This window comes from Leuresthes tenuis, unplaced genomic scaffold, assembly GCF_036924035.1.
Source record: "Leuresthes tenuis unplaced genomic scaffold, fLeuTen1.0.hap1 SCAF_6, whole genome shotgun sequence".
Lineage (NCBI taxonomy): Eukaryota > Metazoa > Chordata > Actinopteri > Atheriniformes > Atherinopsidae > Leuresthes > Leuresthes tenuis.
The window spans coordinates 12,349,177-12,366,467 of NW_027325360.1; the positions used below are offsets into that span (position 1 = coordinate 12,349,177).

The 17,291-nt window shown below is 40.1% G+C and overlaps 2 protein-coding genes across 3 annotated transcripts in view; both read left to right on the forward strand.

Moving 5' to 3' along the window:
- The first annotated feature begins 2,281 nt into the window (after positions 1-2,281).
- Positions 2,282-13,391, forward strand: ap3s1 (adaptor related protein complex 3 subunit sigma 1). Of its 2 annotated transcripts, XM_072387651.1 has the most exons (7): positions 2,282-2,576; positions 5,666-5,757; positions 6,591-6,702; positions 6,789-6,860; positions 8,247-8,354; positions 9,682-9,723; positions 12,537-12,613. In XM_072387651.1, the coding sequence occupies exons 1-6, from the start codon at positions 2,508-2,510 to the stop codon at positions 9,715-9,717; spliced, it is 489 nt and encodes a 162-aa protein (XP_072243752.1). In that variant the 5' UTR covers positions 2,282-2,507; the 3' UTR covers positions 9,718-9,723; positions 12,537-12,613. The 2 variants fall into 2 exon arrangements, with proteins under 2 accessions (XP_072243752.1, XP_072243751.1); XM_072387650.1 differs by lacking the exon at positions 9,682-9,723 and having other exon boundaries at positions 2,288-2,576; positions 12,537-13,391.
- A 1,371-nt stretch (positions 13,392-14,762) lies between these two features.
- Positions 14,763-17,291, forward strand: part of commd10 (COMM domain containing 10) — a 57,830-nt gene continuing 55,301 nt past the window's right edge. Inside the window, exons 1-4 of the mRNA XM_072386951.1 lie at positions 14,763-14,890; positions 15,731-15,821; positions 16,132-16,242; positions 16,782-16,937. Coding sequence (XP_072243052.1) covers positions 14,862-14,890; positions 15,731-15,821; positions 16,132-16,242; positions 16,782-16,937 — 387 coding nt within the window. The 5' untranslated portion in view covers positions 14,763-14,861. The remainder of the gene's footprint in view (positions 14,891-15,730; positions 15,822-16,131; positions 16,243-16,781; positions 16,938-17,291) is intronic.

The following is a 17,291-nucleotide window of genomic DNA, read 5'->3' on the forward strand; positions in this document are numbered from 1 at the left end:
GTGTGCAGGACACACAAACAAGTGGAGGAAAGAGCAAATGTGGAGAAAATGGTGAAACAAAAATGTTTTGCTGGCATTTATCTTTTGGTTTTAATCACCCTCTTTGTGTCTGGGTCAACTCAAGAGACTGTTAATTGTTGTTATGAATGAAAAGTTGAAGCTATGGAGCAATCTTGCCAACCCAAAAGGAGTATTTTGAGACTGCATGTTTTTTGTCTTGCCGTTGACTGAAAACTTGCCATTTGTTTTCAGTCTTCCAACATGTATCTTCATGTCCATGTAAAATCCTCTCTGAGAAGTCTTAAGGACAACATGGAAAGTGGAGCACTTTCTTTGAATGAGAAATTGTGCCAAGATTTATTCTCGACTGCCACATCATCAGCAATGTCCTCATCAGCAGTCTTCAGCTCCACCCTCTGGCTGAACCTTCCCAGCACAGCACATCATATTGAAACTGAAACCTCAGTATGTAACTGGCTTAAGATAAATGGGCCATTTAAACTAAAACCTTTAATAAAAGATGATGCGACTTTAATGTGGTACTTTTCTGTTGTAGATTATAGATAAAAACAACAAATAAAAACCTTCTGTAACATCAGCTCTTGCTTTAACAACACTGTAAGTGTTTGTGAACCAAAAAGAACATTTGTAGTGGTTTTGTCAGCAAAATGTTTTCCCATCCTTGCTTGGATTTTTTTCAGCGGCTGAGAGGTTTGGTCTGCACTTAGGTCGTTTTAGCACAAGTCTTTCACTTTAGAGGCATGCTGATATAATTCTTGCAGAATGAGGTTTACATTGTTTTGCTGAAATAGGTAAAGCCTTCCCTGAAAAAGGCCTCGTCTGGATGGCAGCTGCAAACTTGCCCAATGACCGCTGGGATAGGCTCCAGGAGGGCACACCCTGGACAGGTCACCAGTCCATCAGAGGGCCACACAGAGACACACTCACTCATAGGGACAATTTAAAGACACCAATTACCCTAACATGCATGTTTTTGGACAGTGGGAGGAAGCCGGAGTACCCGGAGAGAACCCACGCATACACGAGGAGAACATGTAAACTCCACACAGAAAGGCCCCCAGCTGGGTTTCAAACCTGGAGCCCTCTTGCTGTGAGGTGACGGTGCTAACCACCACACCACTGTGAAGCCCAATTTCCAGTACAGAAGGTTGCAATTGAATTCAATTTCCGATTGTGTTCATTGTCGATTCAAATGATTTAGGTTTAGTACTAAGTTGGTTTGGCCATTAAGCTTTAAACAAATTATGGTAAATAAATAGATAAATACAAATTTTTGGTGAAGTTCAATATTGAAAATGTTGTGGGACTCATTTTACATGACTAGCCTTGTGCACAGAGACCCCTAATACAGATGTTGCCGAAAATGGCATCTCATAAAAACTGAGACAAGGATTTTACGATTCGACATAGGATTTTTCAAATGAACATCGATTTGAATCAGAAAATTGTTTTTGGTTTTTTCTAACCCAGTCTTAGTGTTCATTGATGACAGCTTTCAGAAGTGTTTCTGAGCCCATGCAGTGATTTCCACCACAGAATCACATCTGCTTTTAAATCAGTGCTCGAGAGTGGTCGTTCAGTCAAAGTGAATCCTCTTTGGATTCTGGAGACTGACAATAAAGTGTGACACGCAAGACCAGAGGTTCAAAGACCATTAGTCTGTTCACATTTGGTGCAAAAAGGCACCCTGGGTGGTCCAATCACTTGTGGACAGCAGAAAGTACAAGTGTGAATGCATTCAGGATGGACTGAAGACGGATCGAAGCAATAACTGCTGTTGAGGAAGCTGTACTGTGTGGATGACACTGTGAAGTGATGTTAAATTACTAACTCAAAAAAGGATCGCCATTATTTCCAAAAAAGCAAGATGACAAACAAAACAGAGTTTAATCACATTAATATTCATGAATAAAAATAAAGACACATTCCTAATAAGAACCATAAAAAGTCAAAATTATCAAAGTTTTTATTAAAAGATCAAAATTAGTTCCGGATATGTAACATAATGAATACATAGTTGAGATTAAAAATCACACACAAAAATGTTTACAGTGTTTTTCTGGATGCAAAAAAATAAAGAATAAAAATGATTAATTGAAATTATTAAAAAAGATTGTTTTATGCCCTATGACGCCCCTGTGTGGATAATCTGAGCATCACACTTGGATATGGAAATAAAAAAAAACAAAAAACATTTGATTTATTCCACTGGTTCGCCGGCAAGGATGGCAGATGTTTGATCCAACTCGGCTTCCGTAGCGGGAGGAGGAGAATAGATGACTGGTCCTTTGACGTGGAAGATTTCCGTACTGAGACGATGGAGGAGTAGCAACGTGTAGCACGAAGATATCCCGTCCTTACCTTGAGCCGAGACGGGATTTAGCCCTGAGTTTCCGTCAGGTCTGGGTGCACCGGAGCCGACAGACACCGGTCTTCCACAGACTGAGCCCTCTCTGCTCCCTGGCTCCCTCCGTTCCGCTACAATCATGATAAAAGCCATTCTAATATTCAACAACCACGGGAAACCAAGGCTTTCTAAATTCTACGAGCATTATGTGAGTAACAAGGTAGTTCTAATCGAGGCTGTTCAGTATCTCCACCTTTTTAGGGCACGTTTGAATGATTGATGGGCTTGGAGGAAAAAGTCAATCGGGAAATGCAAACACTTTGAGTCATGTTTACATGTTCAGTCGGTGTCGGAGCTCGGGAAACACGAACGTAACACTTTTTTTCTGGGTGTTTGAATGAAAAGGGTGCGTGTAGTTTAGCGATGTGCTGTCACACGTCGATCCCGAGGAGACGCGAGTGTGATCCTTTTGCAAATATGAATAATTAAACGTGTGCAGTCCGAGGCGAGCCTGTGTTCGGTTCGCTTGTTGGGTCCAGCTGTAGTGAAGCGACTCAGCAAGTTCAGTGTTTGTGTCACATGACTTTAATGACGCCCTTGTGAGTATCTCGTGCTCAACCTTCCAACTCAAGCGGTGCCATTAGTCTAGTGTCAGTAGTACAGGGTGCAGCTGCAAACTGCCCGGTACGAGCTGCAGATCGCGAATGACAGCTTATGTAATATTCTTTGCAGGGCAAGCTGCGCTGGCTTGTTCTTGTAATTGGATTTGTATCTCATGCTGGATGTCTCTTGATTAATGTTGGTTCACAATAAGAAAGAGCACGGGCAGCGTCCCCAGCCAAGCATCTGAATGAATTCTCTGGGATCTGAGCAGATCTGCTGTCGGTTTATTGCCAGTAAACGCTGAACATATGAGCCTGAAACTCATGAATTGGTCTAAAAAAAAAAAAAAAAAAAAAACAAACGCGGCTACTCATGTGTGTAAAACTCAGCCTCCAAGTGGACTCGATTGCAATGCATAAACTTTGGGGGTGTTTGCACATTCACAGCAGAGCATAAGCGAGGCCTTAAACGGGCAAAAAGGTTTTTTTTGGACAATTGGATGCACATTTTTCACTGACACTGATCAAATACTTCCGAGATCTAATCTCTCAACTAATCTTAAATGGCCGTATTGCATAAGCCTTTTCTTGAGACTGACATCAGTTTGTTTGCGTTTCAGGGGGATAAATTGAAATTGATTGGATTACAGAGAGGATATGTTGACACCATCTGTTATTTCAAGCCGAGGTGTCAGTTTACAGGCTCGCGGGATATCTTTTCACGCATGGAGTTCTGTGATCTGTGAAAACTACCTGTAGCATTCCGTTGACTTAGTTTATTGTAAAGTCCGCAGCTTAGTTTGTGATAGGGCCAGCACAGATGATGTAAGAAAAAAAAAAAGAAAGAAGAAGTGTTTGTGATTCTCGTGTGAGTTGACTGAGGAGGTGTTGCAATGTTAGTTAGAGGCAGCCTGCTGGCTCAGGCATGAAGCCAAAGCATCTGGGTGACACGTAGGTGAGAATAGACTGAAATATAAGCTTACAGAAATTCTAACCACATAAAATTCACTTACCATCAGCCCGGGTAGACTTAAACCCAGTTTAAAACCCAAAAGGCCCAAATTCACCAAACCAGAATGGATATTTTGGGTCTGGACAAGTATAAAAGACCGTCTCGTTGAACAACTAGACAATTCGTCCCGAATTAGGTGACCACACACCTTAGTGGTCTGAATGTCATTCAATTTTTTTCAATTTTTCTCTGAACTGGCACGAATCCGCTCACCCAAAACCAGCCAAATCTGGCAACCAAGGCTGTGGCAGAGCTGTCTTACTTTGGTTGAGTTTATTCTCAGCTCTCACCTCATCCTATGACATTTTGTAACGGTGTGTAAGACTTTTCAGTTTCTTCAGCCTCAGCAGATGCTGTTGTCACTCGTTCAGTTTTCTCCAATGATAGACAGAAGATTGCTCGCGCTATTAGATGATGTACCTTGTGTGTAATTCAAAAACACACCTAATGAGGAGCACGCAGCCTATAACAACCTCTTCACTTTGATTTTGAACCACTTCCTTGCTGTATTGCAAACGGTCTATTAAAGATAAAAAGCTCGGGGGTGTTCTGTCGCACACTCTAACTCAATTATAGGCAGATTATATAAGTATGTTTAAGAGTTTATTAATGCACATTATGTGTCAGCATTTATGCGCTCTCCTTTGAGGCTTTCATATCATCACAGCTGTATTTGACTTGCCGGTAATTGTTATTCATGATTTAATTATTCATAGACCTCCCTCTGTTTATGTGTGTGAATACACAATTACATTACCGTGTATTATAAACAATTGATTCAATATTTATGTATTGCTGCTTGCAGATGATAAATAAGCAAGTGAAGTTAAAGCGTAACTTAACATCGAAAGCACACTTCGCTTTTGAAACGCAGCGTGCGGCGGCAGCCTGCACAGCATCACACACCAGGCGTACGTGGCCCCGCGGTATATAAATGTGATTACTGCAGGTTCAAAGGGGCAGATCTGAACCAGACCGGGGCTGTTGCATCAGAGTTCATGAAACCCTTGAATACCAGAAACCTTTCAATGAAAGTTCTGCCATTCTTTGCTCCCACCGCTGTGCTCGCTTGTGTCATTAAGCCGCGGATACTGTGCTGCTGGTTCCATGCCACATGTCACATGACCAGTTTAGCCCTCCGGCCAGCTGCGCTCCGGTCACCCTCTTCTCTCCTTGTGCTCAGTGGCGCGTTATGGACGCCGAGAGGACATTAGCACCGTTTGGTGAGGCTGCCTCGGTGTTAAAGATTTTGATTTGGTAACGTGGAAATGCAGAAGAAGACAAAAATAGTCAAACGCAGGAGACTTCAAACATTCCTAAAGCTATTTTATTTTTTTTTTCAGGTTTTTAACAGAAACTTTTAATATATTCAGATAAACTATAACATGTCTTAGTTCAACTTGAGCTGAAAATGTACAGCGTGTTGACCTCTGGGTGCCATTAGGTGTTTGGATAAGACGGAGAGAATGTCTTGTGTAGGAAAGCATGTGTGTTCAATCTGTATCAATACACCTATTCAAGAAATGAAAAACGGCGAGGTGGACTTATTAATTTACCCGGCAGCTCAGCCGTCTGGCTCGCAGAGATGAAATAGTGCACTGGGAGCAGATACGCACATAAACAGCACATTGTTTTCTAGAACCTCATTGTTTCACAGCCTCCATTTTCTCATTCTTCCTGCAGACTGAAGACACAGAACAACAGATCATCAGGGAAACCTTCCACTTGGTCTCAAAAAGAGATGAAAATGTCTGCAATTTCCTAGAAGGAGGAATGTAAGTCTTGAGATGCTGATGTTTTGTCGGGACCGTTGCGGCATAAGACTGTGTCTAAATGCTAAAGAAGCTTGATGTACGCTCCAGTAGATCATTTCCTCTGTTGAAACACCGCATGGATTCTTTTGACTCGATAAAGGAGTGCTCAGAGGGCTTTATGAATAAAGGAAATTGATAGTAGCTCTCATTTATCATTCATGAATAGGAATTGGGTGTTGTTTTACTCTCTGAAACTCCACTTCTCTCTCTTGGTCTCGCACTCCTCCCCCCTTTAAGACTGTTTTGTCGGACTGAGCGCAGTTAAAGCCGCTTCAAAAATATCACCAATATAAAACAGTGTAAAAGTACTAAAAGTTATATCAACTTCAATGGCCAATTCTGTTTAACAAATCACTTTATCAACAGCTCCTCTTGAGTGAGTTGACAGGAAACAGTGAGGTTTACAACATTTCCTTTGGTGACACAAACAAGGTCACTGATTTCTTCTCAGTCTTATTAACAGGCTTCATAAACACTGCCTGTCATATCTTGTGATATTAGCCTATCTCGTGTCCTTATCTTTACACCCCTGCCTGAAAACATCCCGTTGTGTCTCACCCTCTGTTTTGTCTGTGTCGTAACATGTTTACTTTAAGCTGATTGTATCGGCTCATGCTCGGGTCAGAGTTCAGTGTTTCCAGATAAACTTTTACCTTCTTTGTGCCCATTCCCAACAGGATAATTAAACTTCCAGATTAACTTCTGGGAAGGTAGCGCAGAAAGCATTCTGATGCGTTGATGGTCCACGTTCTGCAGCGGTCACACAGCAATGCTTCTTTTCCTTTGTGTCTCAGGTTGATTGGAGGGTCGGACTATAAGCTGATCTACCGACACTACGCCACACTGTACTTTGTGTTTTGTGTCGACTCCTCAGAGAGCGAGCTAGGAATTTTAGACTTAATCCAGGTAAAAGTCTAAAAAAAAGAACTGTAGAGTATCAGCTTTAGATAGAATTTTAGTGTTTTTTTTTCATTTGTTTTATTCCTTTTCAGGTATTTGTGGAAACGCTGGACAAATGCTTTGAGAATGTCTGTGAGCTTGACCTAATCTTCCATGTTGACAAGGTAGGAGATATTTTCACGTCTCAGAGATGCAACGTGTTTATAGTACTGTTAGCTTGTACAAGAAATTCCCTTGACCTTTTTATGACATCACTGCAATATTTGCCCTCTGTCATTATCACCCGATATTACGGCATTGCGCTTATCTGTTGACCCACCATGAGTTCAAAGATGTTGTGTAAGTGCTGGGATGTTTGTTACAAGCGAGCCTCTTTAAAACAATATAAATGCACCACGTTTAAAACTGAGGTGATCGGTTCGTAGGTCTATTAGCTGATTAGAGAATGAGTAATCATTTGAAGTGCCTGCATTTATGTTCATTTGCAAGTTCATAATCTTAGTTGGAGGATCAACTAGACGTGCAATAGTGTAACAGTCCCCCAGGCACAAAAAAAAAGCTTAATGACATACCGACAGCAAATTAATGGCCAAAAAACACCTATTTGACCTCTTCGAGTCATTTTTAATCTAAATTACTCAAATCGTCTTGATTTCAGCCTCCTAAATATTCAAATTTGAAACTTACCTCTATCAAATTTGAACTTTAGGCTGCTGCTTAAACAAGCGATTTAACGATAGACCCGATAAACCCAAAACACTTAAAGCTCCTTCTTGGAGAGCACCGCCTCTTGCTGCTAGAACAGCTCTCACCTGTTGAGGGCATGGACAGGGTGGCCTCTGGAGACATCTTGTGGACCCAGAATGTTTGGATCTGGTGGATCTCTTAGGTCCTACGTGGTTGCATGATGGGGCCTCTGCATATCAGGCTTGTTCTTCTGCATCCTGCAGACACTGCATTAGGACTTTGATCTGCTCCTGAGAAGCTTTTGTGTTTTGGCAGGGTGCATAGACCTTTCAGGGTTTTCCTCTTCCTAGAGTATTTCCCAGCATTCCTGGAAGCTGGGAATAATTGATTGAATTAATTGATCTAAATGATTGAATAATCATTTTTTTAGACTCATTCCGACACTTAACATTGAGGTATGAGTCACCCTGGATATTCCTGGCATCTTCAAAGCCCGTCTACATCCTAATTTTGGTCTGTTGGGCCACGACAGAACACGTATTGAGGTCTGAGTTATTGTATGATTAAGTTGCATTTCTAATAAGATTAATATATGGACATGTAGTGGTTTCTAAAGTTGATTATTGTGGAAACAAGTCACAGTGAGTCGACCCCCTACAATGTGTTCTCCCTTAAACAGGAGCTCTGGTTAAGCAACAGCCCAGATTTAGGCTGACAATTAGCCAACGTGGTTAGTTTCCCAGCCTTCTCAGTCTTCTGGTTGAATCAAACTCGTTTGGAAATGGATTTACTAAAAAATCAATGCCTTAGGTGGACATAATGTTCAGACAGTGACTCAGTGATTTGCTTCCCATTTTTGTCAGGTCCACAATATTCTGGCAGAGATGGTGATGGGTGGGATGGTCCTGGAGACCAACATGAATGAAATCATCACACAGGTGGATGCCCAGAACAAGATGGAGAAGTCTGAGGTAAGCGTGTCCTTGCCATTTCGTTGTATGTATGACTGGATTCTGCCTCTCAAGTATTTTGTCCAGTATGCAGGCATGTGTGTATGCTGCACCCTGCATGTTACTCTCCAGTGACTTTGTGGACGCTCCCTACCTACTCTTGAGTGTTTGTGTTCTTTTTCGGGCTCTTTTCTCGCTGCTGCGCTGCTCTCAACGCAGATCAAGACACATCACGTTCTCTACTGTGCACACATTGTTGTTAAATGCAGAATTATATACCCATCACTTCTGCACACACTTAAGTGTACCATTGTCCAATGCACCCCCAAAAATCTGTGACCATTAAATCTCCATTTCATCTAAATTTGACAAAACAGCATCAGCTCATTTTTTTTTTTTTTTTAAAGGAGAAATTACATTTCTGATGCTATTATCTTTGGAATCAATGCTTTTCAGATGTGTCACATCTCCAAGCCAGTGTTCCTGCTGAGATATGTTCTCTATGCAAGCACATTGCTTTGTTTTCCATGCAGCTTCTGCCGGCAGATGAACATTCGTGTACTTACTGGAAAGTCTGAATCAGGCAGCCAGAGGCAATTTCAACAAGTCCTATTTCTTTTTTCCTGCTCTGTGTGGATTTTAGCATTTGATTGCCCTGGAACTTAACTGCACTAACGATTTGGCTTTGTTTACAAATCACTGACAGGAAATTGCACCAAGTCAGCACTTTTGGAATATCTAATGACAGACGCTGACGGTCACAAATTTCATTGTATTCTCTTTGCTTAAATGATAGAGTGAAGGGTTGCATTGACAGGTTTTTTTTTTTAACTGGCTGATATTAAATCTTAATAAAAACACTTTTTTTTTTTGGTAATATGAGCTGCATTCTGTGCTTTTAACCAGACAGACTTTAGCTGTTTGACATTTTGTAAGCAGCGTATTTTTTTTTTACTGTTCTTCTGTCATTGGAGCTGCCCTGTCGCTTCCCTCTTGGACCTATCGTAGACCACAGTTTGTGTCTTTAAACTGCTGCTAATTGAAACCGACACTGTTCATTTAAAGGACCGTGTCTGGCGTGCAAGGAACGAGCTGTCCTTCCCACCCCCAAAACCAGCAAAGACTAAGCAGCATTGGTCTTATCTCATGACACTGAATCCTTTAATTTAGTGTCATTATGTTTTTGCATTAAAGTTAATATCACTTTTGAGTCGACAGATGTGGTGTATGATGGGTCCTATCACTTTCTGTGGAGATGAACTGTAATTACTTTAATCTGCTTTAACATTCCTCATTCCTCTTTTTCCTGACCCTGTCCAGTTCTTTCCATTCTTCTTTCTCTTTACAGACGTTTATCTTTCAGTCTACCAGGCAGGACAGGTAGACACAGGTACTGCTAAATTTACAACCAAATACTGTAACCTTAACTTAAGTTTACTTCCTCTTTGAGTCTCTCCCCACATGGTCCTCCATGTTATAGTAACTAACATACAGTAGGAATCTTTCACGGCAGACCCAAAAAGTTCACTCTGACTGTGCTGCAGGGGATGGACAAAATAGCGGAAATGCTTGACAAAACACTGCTACTCAGTGCAATATTCTGCTAAATTTCTAGTTTTGTGTCAGAGAGGCGGTGATTTAACTTTATGATAATTTTCTGGGTTGTAATGGTGCCTTAAAGATATTTTATATATATATATATATATATATATATATATATATATCTATGTAAACATAGATACATATATATCCTCTATGTAAACACGCTCAAAGAGTATGATGTGAAACCTTGTGACTAAGTCCAGAGGAAATCTTTCCTGAGGTCATACATCAAGTCCAGTTCAGGGTTCCTTTTTCACATACCTCGAAACAATCTGATTTCTATTTGCAACCTCAGTTGTTTCCCCAGACGACCATGAGGAAGAATACAGTTTTAAGCTCAAGCATGGTTACATGCACAGATCAGCCATAACAATTTGACCACTTGCCTATATAAAGTAGTCCCCCCTTTCCACCAAACAGCCCTGACCTGGAGGTCTACTGATATTCAGTAGACCTCCAAATGCAAGCTTTGGCAGTTGGCACCAAGCTGCATTAGCATACTGTTTCCATCCTGTAAGTCGCAATGTGGGGCCTCCGTGAATAGGACTCGCCTGTCCGACACATCCGAGATGTTTGATTGGACTGAGATGTGGAGATGCGGAGACAAAGTCAACACCTCCAACTCATTGTTATGTTCCTCAAATGATCCATTTCTGCAATGCTGCTGAGAGGCTTCTGCCATCAGGAAGTACCATTTGCATAAAGAATGGGAGGACACTAGGTTTCCAGCATCACGCCGTCCCTTTTAACTTTTTATCTTTCCATAATGCATCCTGGTGCCGTGTCTTCCCCAGATAAGCGATGCAGATGGACCCAGCCATTCACATGTTGTAAATGAAAATGTGATTTATCAGACTAGACCTCCTTCTTCCTTCGCTGTGGTCCATTTCTAATGCTCACGTGTCCATTGGAGGACACTGCTCAGCATGGGCTTCTTTTAAGATGATCATTCTTTTAAACTAACTCCCAGTGGTCCTAATGTTGTGGCTGATTGTTGTATATTGATCTTCCTTTTGAGTCTTGTTGAAAAATTTGAGTAAGCATATTTCCACAAATCCTGAGCTTCACATTAGATCAGTGGCGTAGCAACAGGATTCTTTAGCTCAGAGACAAGAGGACGTGAGCTGCCTGAACCGGTTTTAAAGGCTCTGACCTGCCAAAAGCAGAAATCCCAACCACGGTTTTGCAGTTCACAGCTGATGTTTCTATTTCTGTGTATTAGTCACACAGCATTTGGTTAAAAACCCACTATAATGGCCTCCCACAGTGGGCCTCCAGAGGACCTACTGCGAGGGGAAACAAATATCTTAAGTTTGACTCCTCAATACCGCGCCTGTGTGTTGACTCAGCATTCCTCTTGTTTACTGACACGGCGGTCCTCCCAGCTAACACCAGTATCCTTGATTCCTGGCAGAGGAAGGAATCCCCCTTAAACAAACGATCCATTGAAATAACCTTGTGAAAAGTGGAGGGGGTTATTCTACATGCCTGACATACTTTGTATCACTTTGTGATTTGCAAGGGTTTTCATTTCAATGTGTTCTTAGATAGGCTATGAACACAAGATATGGCTCTGTGTTGGAAGCTTTTAGGTTGTTTTTTGGGTCTGTCTGCTAAAGATTCCACTGGGGGCTCTAACTGCAGTGGTTCTCAAATGTCTGCTCAGATTTAAGATTTAAGGCATCAGATCATTCACTGCCTACAGGCTTTTTTAAGTGTTCCAGAAACGATATCCTGAACAGTCCTTTTCAAAGATTAAATTTCTCTTGAACAGTTTCGCATTGAGACTCACTGTGTTAGAGTGTAGTGCCTCCTCTGTCCCTTGGAGTAAATCTTTCATTGTAGTTTAGCAGCAGTAGGCTCATAGCTTTCTTATACCATCAGTATTTAATACATCCAATGTGTACATGGCACGATGTTCTTATTCCTCTATCCGTAAACATGTATTTAGATAGAAAAATGGTAGCTGAAATCATGTGTAGACTCTGCAGAAGTAATTCGACCCACGAGAGGTACAGTATCACCTGTATTATTATGGCTAAAGCTTTGATGCACACATTTTATACATACCTATCTATTCAAGCATCTTTTCCGTCTTCATATCCAAATCCATTTTTCTGCTTTACCTAATTCTCTGCTCGCATTTTTACCCTTATCGGTCCTCAAGAGTCTGGTGGGTTCACTTTCCAAGCAATGCTGCCTTTTGTCCATCTGATAAATGTCCAGGACTGCTCAATACATTAGAATTAGTGAATGAATAGTCGAGTACAGTATGTCCTCGCAGTTGACCTTTTAATTGGCTCTGGTTGTGATGTTCATCATTCTAGAAACGAGTAATGCATGCGCATAAGAAGCTGTAAAGGCATCTGAATGTACATTTGCACATGTCGTTTGTCTCGGTGCTTTTGCATTTTGTCAGCGGTTGACTGTTACTCGTCCAGTTCTCTGTTTAGCACCGTGTGTGTATGTGTGTGTGTGTCCAGTGTTCACCGTTCAGTGTCCTCAAGTGTGCAGCATGTTTTTTTGCTTCACTGGCCTGTATCTTATCAACCCTCCCTGTGTGTGTGTGTGTGTGTGTGTGTGTTGTGTGTGTTTGTACAGGCCGGTATTGCAGGAGCCCCTGCTCGTGCCGTATCAGCTGTAAAGAACATGAACCTCCCGGAAATGCCCAGAAACATCAACATTGGTGACATCAGCATAAAAGTGCCAAATTTACCCTCCTTCAAATAGTGGCAGTGAGATCCCGAAGCTGCGATGTCACTCAATGTTTACCGTGATGCAACCTGTTTACCAAAACCTGAAATTACTAACTTTTCTGAAAACTCTGCATCTTGAAGGTACTGTGCGATCAGACACTCCATGTTCTGGTGTTATATCTTTTGTTTTCCTGTTAAAGAATGGTTTAGGTGTTTGTTTTTTCCTTTCTTTCTTTTCTTTTCTTTTTTTTTTAAAGGAAAAATGAAGTATTTATTTATCAGTGGTACATTCCTTCTGCCTCACTGGAGGCAAGCTTGTGACATTCAGCTCCTCCGTTACAGATCTGTGTCAGTTTGTAACTGCAATGATTTCACTAAGTAAGTGTTTACTCAAATGAAAAGGCATGGCTGGTAGTGACATTTAGGGATAGTCTTACTAGTTTGGTTATTCCAAACGGGAGGAATCAGTCAAGGGAGAAAAGCAAATGAAACCATTTTGGTTCCTCAGTTGGAACAGGTCTGCCTCAGTGTTAAGTTATAGAATGCCTAATATTATTATTGTATTACACTACAGATACTCTGTGCTGTTTGATGGAGATATGGATATATATACATGCTGAAATGACTTTTTTTTTCTTTTATTTGTATGCAGAATATTTAAAAAATATTTTTCATGTCTTATCAAATATTTCTCTTAATTTTCATCAGTGCATGATTTTTTTTCTCTTCTTTTCCAACAATAAAAACAGTCAAAACTCAATTTTTGTATTTTGATGATTCAATTCGCACTACTGTGTTTTTAGCATCTATTAGATACACAAAAAGGGTCATTAAAGCCACTTTCCCTGGATTTCCACCACAGTTTCCACCGTCTTGTTTTATATCCCACGTGACAGCCTTGGCAGGTTGATCAAGACATTGTAAGTAATTTGTACCACTTTCTAAAATGGTCATTTCAATGTGTTTATATCATAAAGTTATGGCCATTGGTTGAAAATGAATTTCATGGATCCATTTCCAGATTTCAAATGTGTCAAATATCAATCTGATGAAATATAAGAAAGTAAAGAAAATCAACTTCCTCACCAAATCCTGCTGAGAACTTTTACGCCCTGTTCAAAATGAGACTTGGAGATAGGGAAGACAATGCACCTCTAAAAGAAAGATAATCATGAACCTAAGCTGACAGACCTTATGGGCAGAAGAGTGATTGCCAGTATAAGAAAATAACAACTTGTCTAAATTTTCCTTTGAGTATTTCTGAAAGGCCAACAATGACATGTAAATGTGTTATTTTTACCTTAAAGATGAGACCGTAACAATTAAGCAAATTATTAAAAATATATTACTGAAAAAAAAGTACAAGTAAGTTGCTTATTAATTCTGTATGCTGAATATGCACACCTACATGTTTCCAACAGAAAGTGAAAATTCCCTATTCCCCCCTATTCAGTTATAATATTTTGGATTGACTGAGTGGACTGAATGTATTCAACAAGTGAATTAATACTGAAGATTACAATACACTTTGTCTAATAATCGGGCACTCAGAATATGTAGTTTGGATGTTGAATACTTTTTTATTTAATTGTTAAAGAATAAGAACACAGGCCATTTTTCGATAATGCAATTGTGTTTATTTTTTCTTACAGTGCAAATGAACCTTTCGGGGAAATTTACAGCTGCAAGATCTTTATTTAAAAAAAAGAAAGAAATCTGCTATGAAGTAGGGATGGGAAGGCTCAGTCGCTTAATTGAAAATATTAAACTTTGCAGAGACATTTACTAATATCTTCATGGGTGATTGTTAAAGAATGTCCAGTCTTGTTCCAAATACACTCTTCTGTCCTTCCACAATGCAACAAGATGCAGGACAGTGTCGTGTTTCGAAAAGTAGGGGACATTTATTTGTACAGATTAATTTGATGATTTGTCCAACGCGCATTCTGTAGTGGCTGCTGCACTTTGTGAGTTGCTCTGCGCAAAGTATATTTTTGTGCGGTCAGAGATATAGGAAGAGAAAATGACCTCATTATTACTATTATTTTGTTGTTGCGGCTGAAAGCTTTTCCATCCTTTCCGTCCGCTGCTACAAACTGCGCAGCCTCGGCTGTCACGTGATCCACCTCGTGACAACAGGAAGGAAGAGTGACAACAGTTTTCAGGATGCTGCTGCTGCTGCTACACTGACACATTTTCTCTCTTCATTTGCAAAAAGAAAAACACCACGATGACTTCTATCATAAAAGAAACACAAAGGTGGGTCCGTTTCATTAATTTCAAAGAGCCGTTTCTTCCAGACTCTGACGTTAGGCTACCTGTAGCAGAGTCATTTAGCACATGAGAGACATAGCAAAATTGTTACTGGTGCCATTATAAGCTCTGTCTACATTATTTTTATATTTAAAAAAACAACAAAGAAAAACTATTTTGAATCGACCACTTTCTTTTTTTTACATTTACATGCGTTTACATGCTTCGTGTCCGACTCAAATGGATGTAATGAGGTTGTAGTCCACTGTTTTTTTTTTTTTTTAAATATGACGTGTTTTCTTGTTAGTTAACAAACAAACACTTATTACAATGTAAGTGAAATAAACAACTAGCTCAATTTGAAGTTCGTTGTTCTCAAATGACTATGGAAAACAGTGCTGTCATTGGCTTTACTGTTGTATTCTTCATTGTTGTGATTTGCTGTCTTTCTAACCACTTTCATCATAGTTCTGAACACACAAATATGACCTATCATCGCATCACTTGTGCATTACTGACACGGATCGGAGACTTTGCTGTAGTTAGTATGTTTGTGTTTGTGCAATTAGTCTTTTACTCACTTTATCTGTCTAAGTTTTGGTTGTTATTCACTCTTTACACCCTGTGAAACCTGCAGGCTTGGTTACAGAACAATAACTCACTTCTTAATATTTGTGATGTTATACGTGTTTTTGTCAATGTACAGAAGTGCCTTTGAAATTAACCGACAGCCAGAGAGCAATGTATTTTATGTGCAACACAACACTTGATCTGTAAATCTTATCTAAGTCATCGGAAGGTTTTCTACATCACTGTCATCAACACTTGTGATTTTTTTCCAAACAGCATTAAAGAAGCAGTGACCTTCATCAACGCGATTGATGTGAACAAGTTCTCCAGGCTGATCTCCCGCATCATACAAAAGCTTCATCTGAAGGTACAAAGTCTGCACAGTGTCATCTGAGCCAAAACCAAGAGGCTTTACCAACAAAGCACATTTTTTATTGCTTTCAGAGCTAAAACTAGCATTTCAGAACTATCTACACTATCTTTAACATTGGTCCTATTTTAAATCTAACTATCTGTATCCATATACAATCTGTATTGGTCACCTCTAAATCAGGTTTATTTCTTACCCTCCAACACCACTTTAAAAGGTTTTAAAGCTGAACATTTATTTTTCTCTAAAGCAGTGATAATTCAAGTTTTTTTTTTACTTTATCACAATGAATATTCTTTCTTCGCAGGGTGAGCAAACATTCAGTGAAGAAGAAGAGCAAAAACTCCAGGCTGCTCTCTCATTGGATAAACATGCTCTCAATTTAGTCCTGGAAACAGCAGCTTTTATATTAGAGCAGGTGGGTGTCCAGCATCCTTAGTGACATTATTAGAGGTATTAAATGTTATGAAGATGAATAGATATTGTGATATTAGACGAGAAAGAAGGATAAGATACCTAAAAGAAGTAATAGGATGACTTTAATCCACTTAAATCTGTTTTTTCAATGTAAATGGAGAGATTTCTGTCCATTTTTTTAGATTGAAACAGAAATACAGTTTCTGTGCAGGCACTCCAAGGCAGCATATTGTTACAGTGGCACGTTATACAATTTTTTGATTTTCTTCATATAAAGTAAAGTACGCACTCTGCTTAAGAACAGATGTTTAAAAAAATCTCACCTCAAGAGATTATGTTTATATTAGAGATTGAAAAGCAAAGCGTCTGTAGCCCTCTGATAGCGTAATGAGCCTGTTTCACCAGTTGGGGTCACTATTCTATCGTGAATAACTTTCTGAAGCAGTGTTTGATTACACTGCTCATATTGAGCGTACTTGTGAAATGTCTTTTTTTTTTTTTTTAACCTCCCATCTTCTTATCTCCTCTCACCTCGTCCAGGCAGTATATCACAACATAAAGCCAGCCTCTCTGCAGCAGCAGCTAGAGCTGATACATCTAAGTCCAGAAAAAGCTGAGCTGTTCTCTCAAACCTGGGCCACTGCTGGACCTCAGCTGGTGGAGAAGCTGAAGCGTAACATCTTTGCCTCTAAGAAGGTGAGCCTTATAAACAAGTAAAAGTTTAACAGTCACATGACACCAAATTAAGAAAAAAAACCCATCGGATTGACCACGTTAGGACCGACCTGCTTCTGGGTGAATTCTTTCAATCTGTACAAACGCTTCTTTTACAATTTACACAAGCTCTAGCATACAATTTTAAGCTTTTTTTTTTGTCTGTGACTTGCTGAAAGAGTTCCACTTCAAACGGCATTCCTTTCAGAGAAAAGATCTAACGGAGAGTACGTAAACAACATATACACATTGCGCTGGAGCCCGGGCTGCTGTCAGACATTCAGACATCTCACCTGCCTGTTTCTCACAAGTTGTCTTTCCCTCCCCTGTCAACTT

Coding starts and splice junctions, on each gene's coding strand:
- ap3s1 (XM_072387650.1), top strand. CDS start 2,508: ATGATAAAAGCCATTCTAATATTCAACAACCACGGGAAACCAAGGCTT. Junction 5,758..6,590: donor AATTTCCTAGAAGGAGGAAT/GTAAGTCTTGAG, acceptor TTTGTGTCTCAG/GTTGATTGGAGGGTCGGACT. Junction 6,861..8,246: donor TAATCTTCCATGTTGACAAG/GTAGGAGATATT, acceptor CATTTTTGTCAG/GTCCACAATATTCTGGCAGA.